Genomic DNA, 21,895 nt, shown 5'->3' with positions numbered 1-21,895 from the left:
TGTGATTGAGAGACCTAAGTGAAGCCTAGTCTCTCGTTGTATCTGGTCTCTGTTCTCCTCTCTCCTCTATCAGGTACAGATAACAGCAACGTGAGCTGGGATTTCAAACCAGCCAATCATTGATCTGGAATGAAAGCTCACAGCTTCTGAAGATCACAGGGGATTTAATATGTATCATGTACTAAACACATAATAAAACAAACCTGCAGGTTCTTGAAAAGGAATTATTACAAAGTTTTACAACTTTATTAAAAAATGCTTTCTTCATAATACTGTTAGGAATTTATTACATTTATGCCAATTAAACATAATTGTCCAGGGCTTGTTGTGGTTTTCTTCTGTTTTTCGTTTGTAGTCTTTCGTAGTCCAGTCAGATCATTGTTGCTTCAGTGATAATGATCAGGCTCTCTGACGTTTGCTGAAGTCACTAGAAAGACAGTAAGATGTTCTTGTGAATGTTGCTTTGTCTTTGCCTCTTAGTACCTCTGTGGAAAAAAGAATTGTTTGCACCTGTTACCTGCGACTTACCTGTTACTCTGCCTCCTGCTCACTCTCTACCTTTCCTATTCCACAATGGAAAGATTCCATCCCAGGTACCTCTCCAATTTTCTGCAGAGTGATGTAACCTTATCGTTGCACCACGATCACCCCCTTTTCCTCCAGCCCAGAAAAGAGTAAATCAAAAGGTTTTTTTGCGTAAAACCATGGTCTCAGAGATCAAGTTGTAAATTCTGAGTTGCTGCAGGAACCACAACCTCTGCTGGGCCTTCTTCTGGATAGAGTCTATATGTGGGGACCAGTTCAGATCGCGTGGAAAGGTGGGTCCTAGGAATCTGAAGTGATCCACGGTAAGTACTCTATTTAAGTATAGTTAGGGCGAGTCTGAAGGTTCACTGTCACCTCCACAGTTGGGTCCGGGTGGTTCTGACTGCAACAGTGGAGCAGCTGGTCCACCTCCTGTCTGTACGTGGACTCGTCTTCATTGTGGATCAGACCAGTGATTACCAGTTTGCAAATCATGCGAACAGATCCATAGAAGATGCCATCAACGTAGCTCTCCACTCTGTGCTGAGCCACCTGGAGCAGTGGCAAAGCTACGTCCGAATGCTCTTTGTGGGTGTTCTCAGAATCTCATCTCTAGTTTGTGGTACTGTTAGCTTCATCGGGTGATGGCCTTCTGCTCGCTTTGGAACGGTTCACAGCTGAGTTTGAAGCAGTGGGAATGGGAATCAGCACCTCCAAATCTGAGGCCATGGTCCTCAGCCAGAAAAGGGTGGAGTGCCCACTTCAGGTCAGGGACGAGTTCCTGCCCCAAGTGTCACAGCCTGGGGGATCGGCGAGACGCTGATCGGCCTTTTCTGTCTTTTTCTCTCTCTCTCGTGCTCTCTCTCTCTCCTCCTCTCTGTCGCCGGGGCGGAACTCATTGTGGGTTCACGCCCTCGGCCCACGCCCACGGAAAAGAACACACCTGATGCCCATCAAGGTGAACAGCATTTAAGCCAGGAGGTGACTGCTGGCCTTCGCTGGATCGTTGTATACCACGCGTCAGTGAAAGTCAAGCTACAGCTCAAGATAAGTCAAGTGTCTTTTGTGAATATCATTCTCATTCCTGTCTCCTTTTCTACAGACCCCCTGTATTACCTTTCCCGTGTGAATCTGTGTGTCAAGTGTGAAAAGAAGGATTGCTGTCGTGTATTTGGAGAGTTGGAGAGTGAGTGGTTTCCCCCTTGGATTTCCCTTGTGTTCAGCTGATTCAGGAGTCCCGCGTTTGAGTCCCCTGCATTGAACGTTAACATAACGATCCAGCCAGAATATGGACTCAGCGGACTCTGCCGCCCAGCAGCGCGTCCTCACGGCCGAGGAGGTTTTGGAACGCCACGAACAAATGCTGCAGCTCATCAATCAGCAGTTGGCCGCTCTAACGCAGGCCTTTGCTCAGCGCGTACCCCTGGTAAGCCCAGCAGCCTCTCCTCCCTCTGTCTCCTCACAGTTACCGGCTTCTGAGCCTCCGGCACCCGGGCCTTTGGCTTTGCCTCATCCCACTCCCTCGGAGCCCCCGGAGCGAGCTTTGCCAACACCGGAACGCATCGCGGGTGAGTTTCACAAGTGTGCCGGTTTTCTGACCCAAATAACAATGCAGTTTAGACAGTTGAGGAGGACATATGAAACTGACGAGGCTAAGATTGCCTTTTTTGTCCAGCTCTTACGCGGACTGGCTTTAAACTGGGCTCAAGCTGTTTTGAGAACTGACGCCAGCATCTCGTACCAGGATTTTCTTGCTAAATTTAAATGTGTGATTGAGAGAGGTACTGGCACTGATGCAGCAGCTCACCGTTTACTAAATCTTAAGCAGGGAAGACGAAGTATGGCGGAATACTCCATTGAGTTCTGGACGTTGGCCGAAGAGACCGGGTGGGGGCAGCCAGCATTGATAAGTACTTTGTTGAACAACGTGTGTGATGAGTTAAAGGGCGAACTAGTGAACTTTGTCTGATGTGATAACGTTGTGTGTAAAGGTGGACAGGCATTTAAGTGCGCGCCGCAGAACTGAGGACTACGTTTCCCAGAGGTCTCTGGGACGCGGCGAAGCAGCATCGGGCGGAAGCGCCACGAGTGGCGGAAGAGATTTGGAGTCGCACAACATGGAGGAGGGTAAGCAACCTATGCAGCTGGGTCGCTCTCGCCTTTCACCCGAGGAACGGCACCATCGGTGGAGGGCCGGTGAGTTTCTTTATTGCGGCCGTAAGGGTCATGTTGCCAATGTTTGCCCGTCTCTGCCAAAAGGCCGCAGTAGAGAGGAGAATACGGGTGGGCGAAGTCTCTAGTTCACAGTCTCCTCCACGGCTCATGCTGGCAGCTAAATTAACGGTGCAGCTTCAGGTCCACCCTCTCGAGGCTCTAATCGATTCAGGGGTGGAACATAACTTTATTGACGCTTCGCTGGCCCGATGATTAAATCTGAACTCCGAGCCTCTGCCACAGTCACTCCAAGTCACCGCCCTGAGTGGCCAGCGGCTTCCTAACATCACTCATATCACTGAGCCCGTTTTACTGACTCTCTCTGGCAATCATTCCCAGACTATACAGCTGTATGTGTTTCAAGCTCCGCTCACACCACTAGTTCTGGGTTACCCTTGGTTGCATCAACATAACCCTGTTATCGATTGGAAAAAGGTGAGCATTGTGGGGTGGGGGGGAGGATTGTCACATGTCCTTTCTTAAAGCTGCCACCTCCTCTTCCGAACAGCTAACCAATTCTTCTCTCTCCAAGCCGCCGGACCTCTCCTCCGTGCCACCCGTCTACCATGATCTCAAACAAGTGTTTTGCAAGGATAGAGCACTCTCGCTTCCTCCGCATCGGCCGTATGACTGCGGCATTGATCTTCTTCCAGGCGCACCGCTCCCTACCAGCCGCCTATACAGTCTGTCTCAGCCCGAACGTGAAAGTATAGAAAAATACATCAACGAATCCCTCACCGCAGGTCTCATTCGCCCCTCGTCATCTCCTGCGGCCGCCGGCTTCTTCTTCGTTGCCAAGAAAGACAGGAGCTTACGACCTTGTATTGATTATCGGGGCCTTAACAACATCTCAGTGAAGAATAAATATCCACTCACTCTTTTAAATTCTGCCTTCGAGCTCCTTCAGGGGGCCACCATCTTCACTAAGCTGGACCTGCGCAACGCCTACCATCTGGTAGGAATAAGGGAGGGGGATGAATGGAAAACAGCCTTCAACACTCACCTTGGTCATTTTGAATATCTTGTCATGCCGTTTGGTCTCACCAATGCCCCAGCTGTTTTTCAGGCCCTGGTAAACGACGTACTGCGGGACTTCATTAACCACTTCGTCTTCGTTTATCTGGATGACATCCTCATTTTCTCTCATTCTGTCTCTGAACACGAACGCCATGTCAGGCAGGTCCTCCAACGCCTCCCGGAAAACCGTCTCTTCGTGAAGGGGGAAAAATGTGAGTTTTATACTTCCACAGTCTCTTTCCTGGGCTATGTCATTGAACAAGGTAACCTGAGAGCGGACCCCGCCAAAGTTCAGGCTGTGTTAAACTGGCCCACTCCATCCCATCGCAAGCAGCTTCAGAGTTTCTTGGGTTTCGCTAACTTTTATCGCCATTTCATCCGCAACTATAGCCAGCTCGCTCTACCCCTGACTCGTCTCACCTCACCTCACCCAAGGTCCCCTTCCGGTGGGATGAACCGGCTCGCCAGGCTTTCTCTTGCCTGAAGAGCGCCTTGCCTCTGCACCCATCCTCATCCAACCCGATCTCAGTCAACCCTTCGTCGTGGAGGTGGACGCAGGAGTGGGGGCGGTGCTCTCCCAGCGACAAGGCGGTAAGCTTCATCCTTGTGCTTACTTCTGATACTTATGATGTGGGGAACTGAGAGCTATTGGCCATCAAGCTGGCCCTAGAAGAGTGGCGTCACTGGTTGGAGGAAGCTGCCCAACCGTTTGTGGTTTGGACGGACCACAAAAACTTGGAATACATCCGGTCCGCGAAACGACTCAACGCCAGGCAAGCTAGGTGGGCTCTGTTTCTCACCAGATTCCAATTCACAATCACCTACAGACCCGGCTCTCGTAATGTCAAACCCGATTCCCTCTCATGCCAATTTGCCACCTCCGAAGACGCTGCCGAGTAGGGCTGCACAATTAATCGTTAGAAAATCGCGATCTCAATTCATACTTATGTGCGATCTCATTTCCAAATGACAACGATTTTTTAAAAAAAAGGAAAAAAAAAAAAAACGATGACGATTGTACCGCATTTTGATCCGGGACATAAGTTGCATGAAAACAAGCGCTCACTCTTCCTGCTCAACAAATGACAAGGGCGGGGGCTTATACCACGTGATACAGAAGTCAGCTGGCAGGGAAAAAACAACGGAGAGCACGTGAGAGATGACGAAGCTGTAAAGGCCAAGAAAGTGACAGGAGAAAATCCGTCCCGGTCAACCACCAAAACATCAATAACGGGAACCTTATACAGCGCTTCCCTATACCCGTCGAACTCCCGCAGGCACAAAGAAATTACGGAGGCTATCACTTATCACCTGACCAAAGATATGGCTCCCATCAACACTGTGCAAAACGAGGGATTTAGGAAAATGATCAACACCCTAGACAAACGCTACACAGTGCCGTCCCGCAACTATTTTTCTACTGTTGCACTACCTGCTCTATACACGCAGTGTCGAGCAACGGTGGAGACGGAATTACAAGCAGTACAACATTTTGCGGCAACGACAAAATGTGAGACATTTGTTGTTTTTATGTTTATTTATTGTTTTTATTTTCAGTCTCAACTGTTACGAAGTTGATGTGCAGTTAATAAGTGCATTAAATATTTATATTGGAAAAGAAAATCATGAGAGAATCGTGATCTCAATTCTAAGCAAAAAAATCGTGATTCTCATTTTATGCAAAATTGTGCAGCCCTACTGCCAAGGACGCCCCCATTCTTCCTTCCACGTGTGTTGTCGGGGCCCTAACCTGGGAGATTGAGTCAGCTATTCGAGAGGCCCAACAAACGGAACCGGACCCTGGTACGGGTCCCCCGGGCCTACTCTTTGTTCCCTCTACTGTCAGATCACGAGTTTTGCATTGGGCTCACACGGCCAAGTCACCTGCCACCCTGGGGTCCACCGCACCATTACTGTCAATGGAAAATTGTACTTAGTAGTCAGTATAGTCTTTTAATGATATAAGTTTGCATATGGTAGAATACTGCATGTAATCATTTGTGTTTAGAAGTATATAGTTGGTGGCATATTGAAAGAATGTCTCATCCTAGGAGGTCTGTAACATTCCAGGGTGTTCTGGCGTTCACCCCCACATCCTAGGAGCATGGGAGAGGTCGTACCTTGTCTTATTGTTTTACGGTAGGATTAACGTAGCTATATCTGTTCTAGTCTAAGTGCTTTTTGTTTAGATGAACTGCTGGACTTCCAGTCCAGCAGGTTTAGGGAAGTCGTTTATGGGGTCACACACACACACACACACACACACAAGCACCCACTGAAGTATAAATAAAGACCGGGGCAGTTTCTCAGGGCGAGTCTCAGTTCTGGAGGCTGCCCTTGCTAGCAAGAAATTCTGCGTGTTTCTCTTCTCTGATTCTCTACTGAAGAAGTGTTTTAGAGTACATCTCTTAACAATTACCTTCCTCCAATGCTTCGCCTGGTGGCCGTCTTTAGCTAAGGACGTCCACGAATACATTGCTGCCTATCCTACATGCACTCAAAACAAGAGCGTCAATCAGCCATCTTCCGGCCTTCTCCAACCCCTACCGACCCCTGGCCGCCCGTGGTCACACATTGCAATGGACTTCATCACGGGCCTCCCTTCCTTATCAGGTAACTCAGTCATCCTTACTATCATTGATCGTTTTTCGAAGGCTGCTCACTTTGTCCCCCTCCCCAAGCTCCCCGGTGCTTTAGAAATAGCTCGACTCCTGACTAACCATGTCTTTCGCCTTCACGGAATCCCCACGGACATCGTCTCTGATAGGGGGCCGCAATTCACGTCACGGGTCTGGAAAGAATTCTGCAACGCCCTCGGAGCACAGGTCAGTCTCTCCTCTGGTTTCCACCCTCAGACTAACGACCAGACAGAACGGCCCAATCAGGAACTCGAGGCGGCCCTCCGGTGCTTGGCATCCACCAATCAGACAACTTGGAGTGAGCAACTCCCATGGGTTGAGTATGCCCACAATAGTGTAACAGGTATTACAATTAAAGAATATGAGATATGCATTAAATTATTGTCTCGACAACTTTGGAATAGTATCAGAAAGTTCTAGGTAAGACTATGGAGCCTTGAAAGGATCAGCAGAGAAGGAACCACACAATGATAGATAAGATGTGATTTGAATAGAAACTGTATTGAAAGTTGTAAAGTTTACAAACCCTGCCTGTCTAAAGCCGGCTTCCTACAGTGCACAAACGCACATTAAAGGGCTCAAAAATAAAATCAAAACCAAACATCCTCTTTAAGGAAATTCTCCAAAGAGTTTCAATTAAAGAGCTTCCGCTCCTGTTGCTCAGTCCACTTCTCTTTGGGGAGAGAAATTAGATTTTTAAAGTGTTAGTCTTATCTGTGTCAAGGAATGTAGTTATAGTCCTGAGGTTCGCTGAAGATGGATCCCACGGCTGGCCACACCGTACTCTGGTCCGTCTACAGTCACTCTCTTGGGATTGGCTCGCCACTGAACCCACAGGGTTCAGATCTTGAATGATCCAGTCCTGGTCAAAAACCAATCTATGCACACAGTTCAGAGTGCATACATTACTATTTTATCTATGCTGCTTCCATCACTCATCTTTCAGTCAAGTATTGCTCAAGTATAACAAATTATTTTAGTTATACAATGTCTCAACCATCATGAAATAACTTGAGTTACATTACACAAGGTTTTAGCGCAACAGAAAATATACCTTATATTTACCCTTTTAAGAATAAATAAACTTGTAAGATTCACTCTCCCATATTTATCCCTTTAACAGCTTGCTTTTAACTGTTCTTCTTTTTAAGATATTTCAACTTGAATTATTTCTCAGAAAAATATATCAACTTCTTAAAACATTAATACTTCAACAGAATAATGAGATCCCTCACATTTTATAATCACATTTTATGAACTTTTTGCATCTTTATCAAATGAATTGACTTCTAAGTCAACAAAACTGAAAGGGTGCATTTAAGCACTACATGACGATATTACTGCTTCTCCAACGTTTTGGAAAGCTAACAAACTCAGATGAATCACAGTAATGTTAGAACACAGAAATACACAGAAATCGCTAAGCAGTAGCTTAATACTAGCGGTTAGCTGGGCACATTTGAATATATTCTTTAGCACTTAAAATTAAACATCTGCACATCAGTGATGTTACAGTACTTTAAACATAAATATCACAACTCCGACTGGTTTTGTTTTTTAAAGCAGAAAATCTATTAACAGCAGTCAACTACATGTCTTTATGGTGCTAACATTCATGTAGCATCCCTTACCGGAGCTCGTGGTGAGATAGCTCGCCCGGCTGACGCAGCTCCCCACGGCCGAATTTCACAGATGTCAGATCCTAATAAATAGCCATCTATTAACTACTAGTATGTGAAGATAAATTGTGAATTTAACTTTTATTTTAGCTTTTCTTACTGGGATCTTTCAGCTAATTTGGCGGTTGCCTGTGAGTAATGGCTTTCACAACAGGAAATGTTGACTGACAGAAAGTCATCTCAAGGCATACTCGCCTCCTAGTGGCGGGGAGTGAAAATTACACCTCCAACCTTATTCAGCAGCACAACCCACAAATCTGATGTGGGTTACAATAGTCTTACCTCCTCAGCCACCGGGGTGTCCCCCTTCGAAGCATCTCTGGGCTACCAACCACCTCTCTTTCCGGCCGTCAAAGGTGAGCACTTTGTCCCCTCTTTCCAGCAGCATCTACGGAGGTGTCGATGTGCCTGAAGAGCAACCCGGGCCGCCCTTCTTTGCACAGCTGATCGCAATAAGCGCCTGGCGGACCGTCACCGGACCCCCGCACCTGCCTACACCCCGGGACAAAAGGTTTGGCTGTGGACCCGATTTGTTCCGCTCCGGGCTGAGTCAAAGAAACTGTCTCCCACCTTCATTGGTCCGTTTGTTATAGACTCTCTGGTTAACCCGGTTTCTCTCCGTCCCCGAAATATGCGGATCCATAACGTGTTTCATGTGTCTCAAGTGAAACCCTGCCTGTCCAGTCCTTTGTTACACCAAGTTTAAGTATCTCGGGGTCTTGTTCATGAGTGACGGGAGTGGGAGATCGACAGACGTATTGGTGCTGCGGCTGCAGTGATATGGATGCTATACCAGTCTGTTGTGGTGAAGAGAGAGCTGAGTGTAAAAGCGAAGCTCTCAATTTACTGGTCGATCTACGTCCCTCCCCTCCCCAATGGTCACGAGCTGTGGGTAGTGACCGAAAGAACGAGATTGCGGATACAAGCGGCAGAAATGGGCTTCCTCTGAAGGCTGGCCTCTCCCTTAGAGATAGGGTGAGAAGTTCAGTCTTCTGGGAGGGGCTCAGAGTAGAGCAGCTGCTCCTCCACATTGAATGGAGCCATTTGAGGTTGTTCGGGCATCCTGGGTGCCTCCTGAATGAGGTGTTTCAGGCATGTCCCACCAGGAGGAGGTCCCGGGGCCGACCTGGGACACGCTAGAGAGATTTTATCTCTCAGCTGGCCTGGGAACGCCTTGGTGTTCCCCCAGACAAGTTGGAGGAGGTGGCTGAGGAGAGGGAGGTCTGGGCTTCTCTGTTAGGGCTAAGGCCCCTGTGATAAGCAGATGGATGGATGGATGCTCTTTGTGGATTACAGCTCAGCTTTCTATACAATCATCCCTGATATCCTCTTCACCAAACTGGTCACTCTTGGCCTTTGACTTTCTCACCAACCGGCCCCAGACTGTAAGACTTGGCCCCCATCTCTCCTCCACTCGCATGCTGAGCACTGGCTCCCCACAAGGCTGTGTGCTGAGCCCCCTCCTGTATTGTCTCTAAACCTAAGACTGCAGTTCAACCCACAACAACAACATCATCATCAAGTTTGCTGAAGACACCACATTAGTCAGACTTATCTCAAAGGGAGACGAGGCAGACTACAGAGAGGAAGTCCTGAAGTTAAATGGTAAATGGAGTGGTTCTTATATAGCGCTTTTCTACTCATCTGAGCACTCAACGCGCTTTACACAACTTGTGCATTCACCCAATCACACCCATTCGCACAAACACATTTTTCTAAGTGCTTTAATAGCTAACATTCACACACATTCATAATCCGATGGATGCATCGGAGAGGAATTTGGGGTTAGTATCTTGCCCAAGGATATTTGGCATGTAGACTAGGGGAAGCCAGGAATCAAACCACCAACCTTCCGATCAGTAGATGACCTTCTCTACCACCTGAGCTACAGCCACCCCAGTTGACATCATAGTGTTCAGAGAAAAAACTAGCACTGACCATTATGAAAACCAAAGAGATCATTGTCGCCTTCAGGTGGCACAGCACTGACTTACGCCCCCGATACATCAACAGTGATGGTTGGAGAGGGTCCACACCTTCCGGTTTCCCAGGAAGCACAAACTGGACTCCAACCTGCTGCTGATCTTCTACTGCTCGTCCATTGACAGCCTGCTGACATACTGCATCAAAGTAAGGTACGGCAGCTGACCAGATGGGAACAGAGTGAAGCTTCACAGTGTAATCAAGGCAGCACAGAAGATTATTGGATGCCCTCTCCCCTCCTTGGCAGACATTTATTTCACCCGCTGCCTCAACAGAGCAACAAACATCATCAAGGGCAGCTGCCACCCAGGTTTTGACCTGTTCGACCTGCTTCCCTCAGGGAAGCGCTAGAGGTGCATCAGCACAAACACTGACAGACTTAGGAACAGTTCCTTTGCAAAAGCCATGAGCACCCTGAACTCACACATGAACCGACGACACAGTTTCACCCCCCAATTCAAGCCTCCCCTCTATACACAGAATATACAAACACTACCACCACTGTGCAATATTTAATTTATGTCAAAATACCTCACTGTAAATATAGACTTTTTTTCTTCAGTATTTGTATATTTGATATTTTTTGATATTGACCTGCTCATATGTATACAGTGCCACAGAACTGTGCACCTCACCCCCCTTTCTTCTTTTCCCACATGTCTGCACTGGGTAGGAGATGCTCTGAATCTCTTTGTACATGTGTATAGTGACAATAAAAGGCATTCTAGTCAATCGGTTTAGAGGGTCAAGAACAGCAGGGAGAGAACATGCCTATTGGGGAGGCCTTTGCTGGTAGTTTGTGTGTGGGATGAGGTACTTCTTGGCCTCACCTGCTGCTGGGAAATGAGCTACCAGATCTTTTTTTTTTTTTTTTTTTTTGCAATTGTACACATTTATTTATTACTGTTTAACAGATTTCTCATTTCTTTATACTTAATACAGTAAAAAGAAACATTTTGTCATGTAGAAAAACTGATTTGCACTGTACATTTTCAACTTCAACTTTCAATCCTTCAAACAATGGAAAAGCCATTTAATTGTACAAGTGTTAAGTAAAAACGGATTTCATGTTTGATTAAGCAGAAATTCTAAAACTGGTTCAGTTGCTAAAACCTCTGACTGTTTCAATAAGTGTTAAAGAAAAAGAGGATAAAACTGAGAAAACTACTAAAACTGCTCCACATCCATGTTGTTGTGGATCAGATTTATAAGACAGCATAATATCAAAATAGATTGACACTCTGATAGTGCTGCCACATCTAAAACAGTTTGTCTTTTAATCCTTTTCACATGTGCAGTCTCCACAGTGCCTGTTATTTCCTTGAACAGTAATGAGAAGAAAGAGAGTGAAATTTACAGCCTTTTTACATATAAGTGGGTTTTTTTTGGTAATTAGGCAGGTGTCCATCAAAAATACATTTAGTGCAAAGACATCTACAAAATGTAAATCATCTGGGAAATGCAGATAAATAATAAAACTTCATATCCGCTCACATCAATAGACATGTTTTCAGACAACTCCAAATAAAACACAAATTTCAGTAAAAATTGAACATTTTTTTGGACTTATTTTAAAATGGATGTCAAACAATGGGTGTGACACTTAGCTGTGTGTGAAACTATTTTCTGATTGAATAAAACAAAAATTAGTTCTTTTTAAAATAACAACACTATAAATTTTTTTTCGAATTTTGGTCAGTTTGAAACCGTACATCAGAGGATTCATGATAGGAGGAATGACAAGAAACTCTATTGCTACAAAGTTTTGAAGGGTCCGATGCAACTCTTTCGAACCCAGTCGCATACTTATAACATCAGTAAGTATTGCCACAACAAAAGTAAATAATGCGACGAGATGTGGGACACATGTTTGCATGAACTTTGCCCTGTTTTCTATAGACTTTACACATGTTTGAATGATATACATATAGGACCAAACTATAAAAACACCATGAAGCAAATAAATAATTATTGTAATATTTGCAAATATGCCATTAACTATAGTTTGTGCTGGAAAACAAGCGAGTTGAACAATAATCCAGTTCACACAGAAGAATGTGGAAAGATACGGGCTGCATAACTTCAGTCTGGATGTTAGAAAGGCATTCGTAGCCGCAATGCAGACGGTTGTTAACCACAAAAAACATGCAAACCTAATGACTCTTTGCTTTGACATGATAGAGTGGTACTTCAGTGGCTGACATATGGCCACATATCTGTCATATGCCATGAGTGCAAGAATTGACAGTTCGCCGCAGACAAAAGAATAAATCACCTTAGTCTGAATAAGGCAACCGTAATATGAGATGAGATGAACATCAGAGAGGAGATCCCAGAGAAATTTGGGAAAGAAACCTGCTGTTCCATAAAGTGCATTCATGGAAAAGACACAGAGCAGAATATACATTGATTCATGGAGGTTGCCGTCCAAGATGATGATCACAATGAGAGAAACATTGACGAGGCAAATGATGCAGTAACACAACAAACTGAGGAAAAAGAGAACAAACCTGTGACTGACTGTTTCATTGAAACCTGAAAGAAAAAACATTGTTATTACAGAAACATTATTCATTGTGATTGAGAGACCTAAGTGAAGCCTAGTCTCTCACTGTATCTGGTCTCTGTTCTCCTCTCTCCTCTATCAGGTACAGATAACAGCAACATGTGAGCTGGGATTTCAAACCAGCCAATGATTGATCTGGAATGAAAGCTCACAGCTTTGGAAAATCACAGGGGATTTAATATGTATCATGTACTAAACACATAATAAAACAAACCTGCAGGTTCTTGAAAAAGAAATATTAAAACGTTTTACAACTTTATTTAAAAAATGCTTTCTTCATAATACTGTTAGGAATTTATTACATTTATGCCAATTAAACATAATTGTCCAGGGCTTGTTGTGGTTTTCTTCTGTTTTTCGTTTGTAGTCTTTCGTAGTCCAGTCAGATCATTGTTGCTTCAGTGATAATGATCAGGCTCTCTGACGTTTGCTGAAGTCACTAGAAAGACAGTAAGATGTTCTTGTGAATGTTGCTTTGTCTTTGCCTCTTAGTAACTCTGTGGAAAAAAGAATTGTTTGCACCTGTTACCTGCTACTTACCTATTACTCTGCCTCCTGGTCACGCTCTACCTTTCCTATTCCACAATGGAAAGATTCCATCCCAGGTACCTCTCCAATTTTCTGCAGAGTGATGTAACCTTATCGTTGCACCACGATCACCCCCTTTTCCTCCAGCCCAGAAACGAGTAAATCAAAGGGTTTTTTTGCGTAAAACCATGGTCTCAGAGATCAAGTTGTAAATTCTGAGTTGCTGCAGGAACCACAACCTCGGCTGGGCCTTCTTCTGGATAGAGTCTATATGTGGGGACCAGTTCAGATCGCGTGGAAAGGTGGGTCCTAGGAATCTGAAGTGATCCACGGTAAGTACTCTATTTAAGTATAGTTAGGGCGAGTCTGAAGGTTCACTGTCAACTCCACAGTTGGGTCCGGGTGGTTCTGACTGCAACAGTGGAACAGCTGGTCCACCTCCTGTCTGTACGTGGACTCATCTTCATTGTGGATCAGACCAGTGATTACCAGTTTGCAAATCATGCGAACAGATCCATAGAAGATGTCATCAACGTAGCTCTCCACTCTGTGCTGAGCCACCTGGAGCAGTGGCAAAGCCATATGCCAAATGCTCTTTGTGGGTGTTCTCAGAATCTCATCTCTAGTTTGTGGTTCTGTTGGCTTCATCGGGTGATGGCCTTCTGCTCGCTTTGGAACGGTTCACAGCTGAGTTTGAAGCAGTGGGAATGAGAATCAGCACCTCCAAATCTGAGGCCATGGTCCTCAGCCAGAAAAGGGTGGAGTGCCCACTTCAGGTCAGGGACGAGTTCCTGCCCCAAGTGTCACAGCCTGGGGGATCGGCGAGACGCTGATCGGCCTTTTCTGTCTTTTTCTCTCTCTCATGCTCTCTCTCTCTCCTCCTCTCTGTCGCCGGGGCGGAACTCATTGTGGGTTTACACCCTCGGCCCACGCCCACGGAAAAGAACACACCTGATGCCCATCAAGGTGAACGGCATTTAAGCCAGGAGGTGACTGCTGGCCTTCGCTGGATCGTTGTCTACCACGCGTCAGTGAAAGTCAAGCTACAGCTCAAGATAAGTCAAGTGTCTTTTGTGAATATCGTTCTCATTCCTGTCTCCTTATCTACAGAGCCCCTGTATTACCTTTCCCGTGTGAATCTGTGTGTCAAGTGTGAAAAGAAGGACTGCTGGCATGTATGTGGAGAGTTGGAGAGCGAGTGATTTCCCCCTTGGATTTCCCTTGTGTTCAGCTGATTCAGGAGTCCCGCGTTTGAGTCCCCTGCATTGAACGTTAACATAACGATCCAGCCAGAATATGGACTCAGCGGACTCTGCCACCCAGCCGCGCGTCCTCACGGCCGAGGAGGTTTTGGAACGCCACGAAGAAATGCTGCAGCTCATCAATCAGCAGTTGGCCGCTCTAACGCAGGCCTTTGCTCAGCGCGTACCCCTGGTAAGCCCAGCAGCCTCTCCTCCCTCTGTCTCCTCACAGTTACCGGCTTCTGAGCCTCCGGCACCCGGGCCTTTGGCTTCGCCTCATCTCACTCCCTCGGAGCCCCCGGCGCGAGCTTTGCCAACACCGGAACGCTTCGCGGGTGAGTTTCACAAGTGTGCCGGTTTTCTGACCCAAATAACAATGCAGTTTAGACAGTTGAGGAGGACATATGAAACTGACGAGGCTAAGATTGCCTTTTTTGTCCAGCTCTTACGCGGACCGGCTTTAAACTGGGCTCAAGCTGTTTTGAGAACTGACGCCAGCATCTCGTACCAGGATTTTCTTGCTAAATTTAAATGTGTGATTGAGAAAGGTACTGGCGCTGATGCAGCAGCTCACCGTTTACTAAATCTTAAGCAGGGAAGACGAAGTATGGCGGAATACTCCATTGAGTTCTGGACGTTGGCCGAAGAGACCGGGTGGGGGCAGCCAGCATTGATAAGTACTTTGTTGAACAACGTGTGTGATGAGTTAAAGGGCAAACTAGTGATAAGAGAGTTACCTAAAACTTTGTCTGATGTGATAACGTTGTGTGTAAAGGTGGACAGGCATTTACGTGCGCGCAGCAGAACTGAGGACTATGTTTCCCAGAGGTCTCTGGGAAGCGGCAAAGCAGCATCGGGCGGAAGCGCCACGAGTGGCGGAAGAGATTTGGAGTCGCACAACATGGAGGAGGGTGAGCAACCTATGCAGCTGGGTTGCTCTCGCCTTTCACCCGAGGAACGGCACCTTCGGTGGAGGGCCGATGAGTGTTTTTATTGCGGCCGTAAGGGTCATGTTGCCAATGTTTGCCCGTCTCTGCCAAAAGGCCGCAGTAGAGAAGAGAATACGGGTGGGCGAGGTCTCTAGTTCACAGTCTCCTCCACGGCTCATGCTAGCAGCTAAATTAACGGTGCAGCTTCAGGTCCACCCTTTTAAGGCTCTAATCGATTCAGGGGCGGAACAGAACTTTATTGACGCTTCGCTGACCTGACGATTAAATCTGAACTCCGAGCCTCTGCCACAGTCACTCCAAGTCACTGCCCTGAGTGGCCAGCGGCTTCCTAACATCACTCATATCACTGAGCCCGTTCTACTGACTCTCTCTGGCAATCATTCCCAGACTATACAGCTGTATGTGTTTCAAGCTCCGCTCACGCCACTAGTTCTGGGTTACCCTTGGTTGCATCAACATAACCCTGTTATTGATTGGAAAAAGGAGAGCATTGTGGGGTGGGGGGGAGGATTGTCACATGTCCTTTCTTAAAGCTGCCACCCCCTCTTCCGAACCGCTAACCAATTCTTCTCTCTCCAAGCCGCCGGACCTCTCCTCCGTGCCACCCGTCTACCATGATCTCAAACAAGTGTTTTGCAAGGATAGAGCACGCTCGCTTCCTCCGCATCGGCCGTATGACTGCGGCATTGATCTTCTTCCAGGCGCACCTCTCCCTACCAGCCGCCTATACAGTCTGTCTCAGCCCAAACGTGAAAGTATAGAAAAATACATCAACGAATCACTCACTGCAGGTCTCATTCGCCCCTCGTCATCTCCTGTGGCCGCCGGCTTCTTCTTCGTTGCCAAGAAAGACAGGAGTTACGACCTTGTATTCATTATCGGGGCCTTAACAACATCTCAGTGAAGAATAAATATCCACTCACTCTTTTAAATTCTGCCTTCGAGCTCCTTCAGGGGACCACCATCTTCACTAAGCTGGACTTGCGCAACGCCTACCATCTGGTAAGAATAAGGGAGGGGGATGAATGGAAAACAGCCTTCAACACTCACCTTGGTCATTTTGAATATCTTGTCATGCCGTTTGGTCTCACCAATGCTCCAGCTGTTTTTCAGGCCCTGGTAAATGACGTACTGCAGGACTTCATTAACCACTTCGTCTTCGTTTATCTGGATGACATCCTCATTTTCTCTCATTCTGTCTCTGAACACGAACGCCATGTCAGGCAGGTCCTCCAACGCCTCCCGGAAAACCGTCTCTTCGTGAAGGGGGACAAATGTGAGTTTTATACTTCCACAGCCTCTTTCCTGGGCTATGTCATTGAACAAGGTAACCTGAGAGCGGACCCCGCCAAAGTTCAGGCTGTGTTAAACTGGCCCACTCCATCCCATCGCAAGCAGCTTCAGAGTTTCTTGGGTTTCGCTAACTTTTATCGCCGTTTCATCCGCAACTATAGCCAGCTCGCTCTACCCCTGACTCGTCTCACCTCACCTCACCTCACCTCACCCAAGGTCCCCTTCCGCTGGGATGAACCTGGATGGAATTTCTCTTGTCTGAAGGACCACTTTGCCTCTGCACCCATCCTCATCCAACCCGATCTCAGTCAACCCTTCGTCGTGGAGGTGGATGCAGGAGTGGGGGCGGTGCCCAGCGACAAGGCGGTAAGCTTCATCCTTGTGCTTACTTCTGATACTTATGATGTGGGGAACTGAGAGCTATTGGCCATCAAGCTGGCCCTAGAAGAGTGGCGTCACTGGTTGGAGGGAGCTGCCCAACCGTTTTTGGTTTGGACGGACCGCAAAAACTTGGGATACATCCGGTCCGCGAAACGACTCAACGCCAAGCAAGCTAGGTGGGCTCTGTTTCTCACCAGATTCCAATTCACAATCACCTACAGACCCGGCTCTCGTAATGTCAAACCTGATTCCTTCTGACGCCAATTTGCCGCCTCCGAAGACGCTGCCGAGGACGCCCCCATTCTTCCTTCCACGTGTGTTGTCGGGGCCCTAACCTGGGAGATTGAGTCAGGTATTCAAGAGGCCCAACGAACGGAACCGGACCCTGGTATGGGTCCCCCGGGCCTACTCTTTGTTCCCTCTACTGTCAGATCACGAGTTTTGCATTGGGCTCACACGGCCAAGTTCACCTACCACCCTGGGGTCCACCGCACCTTCCTCCAACGCTTCGCCTGGTGGCCGTCTTTAACTAAGGACGTCCGCAAATACATTGCTGCCTGTCCTACATGCGCTCAAAACAAGAGCGTCAATCAGCCATCTTCCGGCCTTCTCCAACCCCTACCGACCCCTGGCCGCCCGTGGTCACACATTGCAATGGACTTCATCACGGGCCTCCCTTCCTTATCAGGTAACTCAGTCATCCTTACTATCATTGATCATTTTTCGAAAGCTGCTCACTTTGTCCCCCTCCCCAAGCTCCCCAGTGCTTTAGAAATAGCTCGACTCCTGACTAACCATGTCTTTCGCCTTCACGGAATCCCCACGGACATCGTCTCTGATAGGGGGCCGCAGTTCACATCACGGGTCTGGAAAGAATTCTGCAACGCCCTCGGAGCGCAGGTCAGTCTCTCCTCTGGTTTCCACCCTCAGACTAACGGCCAGAAAGAACGGGCCAATCAGGAACTCGAGGCGGCCCTCCGGTGCTTGGCATCCACCAATCAGACAACTTGGACCCATGGGTTGAGTATGCCCACAATAGTGTAACAGGTATTACAATTAAATAATATGAGATACGCATTAAATTATTGTCTCGACAACTTTGGACTAGTATCAGAAAGTTCTAGGTAAGACTATGGAGCCTTGAAAGGATCAGCAGAGAAGGAACCACACAATGATAGATAAGATGTGATTTGAATAGAAACTGTATTGAAAGTCGTAAAGTTTACAAACCCTGCCTGTCTAAAGCCAGCTTCCTACAGTGCACAAACGCACATTAAAGGGCTCAAAAATAAAATCAAAACCAAACATCCTCTTTAAGGAAATTCTCCAAAGAGTTTCAATTAAAGAGCTTCCGCTCCTGTTGCTCAGTCCACTTCTCTTTGGGAAGAGAAATTAGAGTTCCTTGTGTGTGTGTGTGTGTGTGTGTGTGTGTGTGTGTGTTTCTGTCCACTGGTTCTAACACTACCCGGGTAGATTTTTAAAGTGTTAGTCTCATCTGTGTCAAGGAATGTAGTTATAGTCCTGAGGTTCGCTGAAGATGGATCCCACGGCTGGCCACACCGTACTCTGGTCCGTCTACAGTCACTCTCTTGGGATTGGCTCGCCACTGAACCCACAGGGTTCAGATCTTGAATGATCCAGTCCTGGTCAAAAACCAATCTATGCACACAGTTCAGAGTGCATACATTACTATTTTATCTATGCTTCTTCCATCACTCATCTTTCAGTCAAGTATTGCTCAAGTATAACAAATTATTTTAGTTATACAATGTCTCAACCATCATGAAATAACTTGAGTTACATTACACAAGGTTTTAGCGCAACAGAAAATATACCTTATATTTACCCTTTTAAGAATAAATAAACTTGTAAGATTCACTCTCCCATATTTATCCCTTTAGCAGCTTGCTTTTAACTGTTCTTCTTTTTAAGATATTTCAACTTGAATTATTTCTCAGAAAAATATATCAACTTCTTAAAACATTAATACTTCAACAGAATAATGAGATCCCTCACATTTTATAATCACATTTTATGAACTTTTTGCATCTTTATCAAATGAATTGACTTCTAAGTCAACAAAACTGAAAGGGTGCATTTAAGCACTACATGACGATATTACTGCTTCTCCAACGTTTTGGAAAGCTAACAAACTCAGATGAATCACAGTAATGTTAGAACACAGAAATACACAGAAATCGCTAAGCAGTAGCTTAATACTAGCGGTTAGCTGGGCACATTTGAATATATTCTTTAGCACTTAAAATTAAACATCTGCACATCAGTGATGTTACAGTACTTTAAACATAAATATCACAACTCCGACTGGTTTTGTTTTTTAAAGCAGAAAATCTATTAACAGCAGTCAACTACATGTCTTTATGGTGCTAACATTCATGTAGCATCCCTTACCGGAGCTCGTGGTGAGATAGCTCGCCCGGCTGACGCAGCTCCCCACGGCCGAATTTCACAGATGTCAGATCCTAATAAATAGCCATCTATTAACTACTAGTATGTGAAGATAAATTGTGAATTTAACTTTTATTTTAGCTTTTCTTACTGGGATCTTTCAGCTAATTTGGCGGTTGCCTGTGAGTAATGGCTTTCACAACATCATCTCTGGGCTACCAACCACCTCTCTTTCCGGCCTTCGAAGGTGAGCACTTTGTCCCCTCTTTCCAGCAGCATCTACGGAGGTGTCGACGTGCCTGAAGAGCAACCCGGGCAGCCCTTCTTCACACAGCTGATCGCAATAAGCGCCTGGCGGACCATCACCGGACCCCCGCACCTGCCTACACCCCGGGACAAAAGGTTTGGCTGTGGACCCGATTTGTTCCGCTCCGGGCTGAGTCAAAGAAACTGTCTCCCACCTTCATTGGTCCGTTTGTTATAGACTCTCTGGTTAACCCGGTTTCTCTCCGTCCCCGAAATATGCGGATCCATAACGTGTTTCATGTGTCTCAAGTGAAACCCTGCCTGTCCAGTCCTTTGTTACACCAAGCTTAAGTATCTCGGGGTCTTATTCATGAGTGACGGGAGTGGGAGATCGACAGACGGATTGGTGGAAAAGCCATTTAATTGTACAAGTGTTAAGTAAAAACGGACTTTCATGTTTGATTAAGCAGAAATTCTAAAACTGGTTCAGTTGCTAAAAGCTCTGACTGTTTCAATAAGTGTTAAAGAAAAAGTATAAAACTGAGAAAAATACTAAAATTGCTTCACATCCATGTTGTTGTGGATCAGATTTATAAGACAGCATAATATCAAAATAGATTGACACTCTGATAGTGCTGCCACATCTAAAACAGTTTGTCTTTTAATCCTTTTCCAGTCTCCACGGTGCCTGTCATTTCCTTGAACAGTAATGAGAAGAAAGACTGAAATTTACAGCCTTTCTACATATCAGTGTTTTTTTGGTAATTAGGCAGGTGACCATCAAAAATACATTTAGTGCAAAGACATCTACAAAATGTAAATCATCTGGGAAATGCAGATAAATAATAAAACTTCATATCTGCTCACATCAATAGACATGTTTTCAGACAACTCCAAATAAAACACAAATTTCAGTAAAAATTAAACATTTTTTTGGACTTATTTTAAAATGGATGTCAAACAATGGGTGTGACACTTAGCTGCGTGTGAAACTATTTTCTGATCGAATAAAACAAAAATCAGTTCTTTTTAAAATAACAACACTATAAATTTTTTTTCGAATTTTGGTCAGTTTGAAACCGTAAATCAGAGGATTCATAATAGGAGGAATGACAAGAAACTCTAATGCTACAAAGTTTTGAAGGGTCTGAGGCAACTCTTTCGAACCCAGTCGCATACTTATAATATCAGTAAGTATTGCCACAACAAAAGTAAATAATGAGACGAGATGTGGGACACATGTTTGCATGAACTTTGCCCTGTTTTCTATAGACTTTACACATGTTTGAATGATATACATATAGGACCAAACTATAAAAACACCATGAAGCAAATAAATAATTATTGTAATATTTGCAAATATGCCATTAACTATAGTTTGTGCTGGAAAACAAGCAAGTTGAACAATACTCCAGTTCACACAGAAGAGTCTGAAATATACGGGCTGCATAACTTCAATCTGGATGTTAGAAAGGCATTCACAGTCATAATGCAGAAGGTTGTTAACCACAAAAAACATGCAAACCTAATGACTCTTTACTTTGACATGATAGAGTGGTACTTCAGTGGCTGACATATGGCCACATATCTGTCATATGCCATGAGTGCAAGAATCGACAGTTCGCCGCAGACAAAAGAATAAATCACCTGAGTCTGAATAAGGCAACCGTAATATGAGATGAGATGAACATCAGAGAGGAGATCCCAGAGAAATTTAGGGTAGAAACCTGCTGTTCCATAAAGTGTATTGATGCAAAAGACACAGAGTAGAATATACATTGATTCATGGAGGTTGCTGTCCAAGATGATGATCACAATGAGAGAAACATTGACCAGGCAAATGATGCAGTAACACAACAAACTGAGGAAAAAGAGAACAAACCTGTGACTGATTGTTTCATTGAAACCTGAAAGAAAAAACATTGTTATTACAGAAACATTATTCATTGTGATTGAGAGACCTAAGTGAAGCCTAGTCTCTCATTGTATCTGGTCTCTGATCTCCTCTCTCCTCTATCAGGTACAGATAACAGCAACGTGAGCTGGGATTTCAAACCAGCCAATGATTGATCTGGAATGAAAGCGCACAGCTTTGGAAGATCACAGGGGATTTAATATGTATCATGTACTAAACACATAATAAAACAAATCTGCAGGTTCTTGAAGAAGAATTATTAAAAGTTTTACAACTTTATTAAAAAAATGCTTTCTTCATAATACTGTT

General features: G+C 45.5%; 1 protein-coding gene and 1 pseudogene across 1 annotated transcript; both read right to left on the bottom strand.

The window, feature by feature from the left end:
• Window positions 1-11,660: 11,660 nt before the first annotated feature.
• LOC146370206 (olfactory receptor 2K2-like) lies at window positions 11,661-12,632 on the bottom strand. The gene has a single exon (XM_084908394.1). The coding sequence runs from the start codon at window positions 12,630-12,632 to the stop codon at window positions 11,661-11,663; it is 972 nt and encodes a 323-aa protein (XP_084764520.1).
• Window positions 12,633-20,647: 8,015 nt separating this feature from the next.
• On the bottom strand, window positions 20,648-21,618 carry LOC146370205 (olfactory receptor 2K2-like; annotated as a pseudogene).
• Between the last annotated feature and the right edge of the window lie 277 nt (window positions 21,619-21,895).

This window comes from Perissodus microlepis, chromosome 16 (assembly GCF_051167445.1).
Source record: "Perissodus microlepis isolate ML-2025 ecotype Zambia chromosome 16, ASM5116744v1, whole genome shotgun sequence".
NCBI classification, from domain to species: Eukaryota; Metazoa; Chordata; class Actinopteri; order Cichliformes; family Cichlidae; genus Perissodus; species Perissodus microlepis.
The sequence above is the reverse complement of the archived record's forward strand: the minus strand, read 5'-3'. Positions and strand labels throughout refer to the sequence as shown.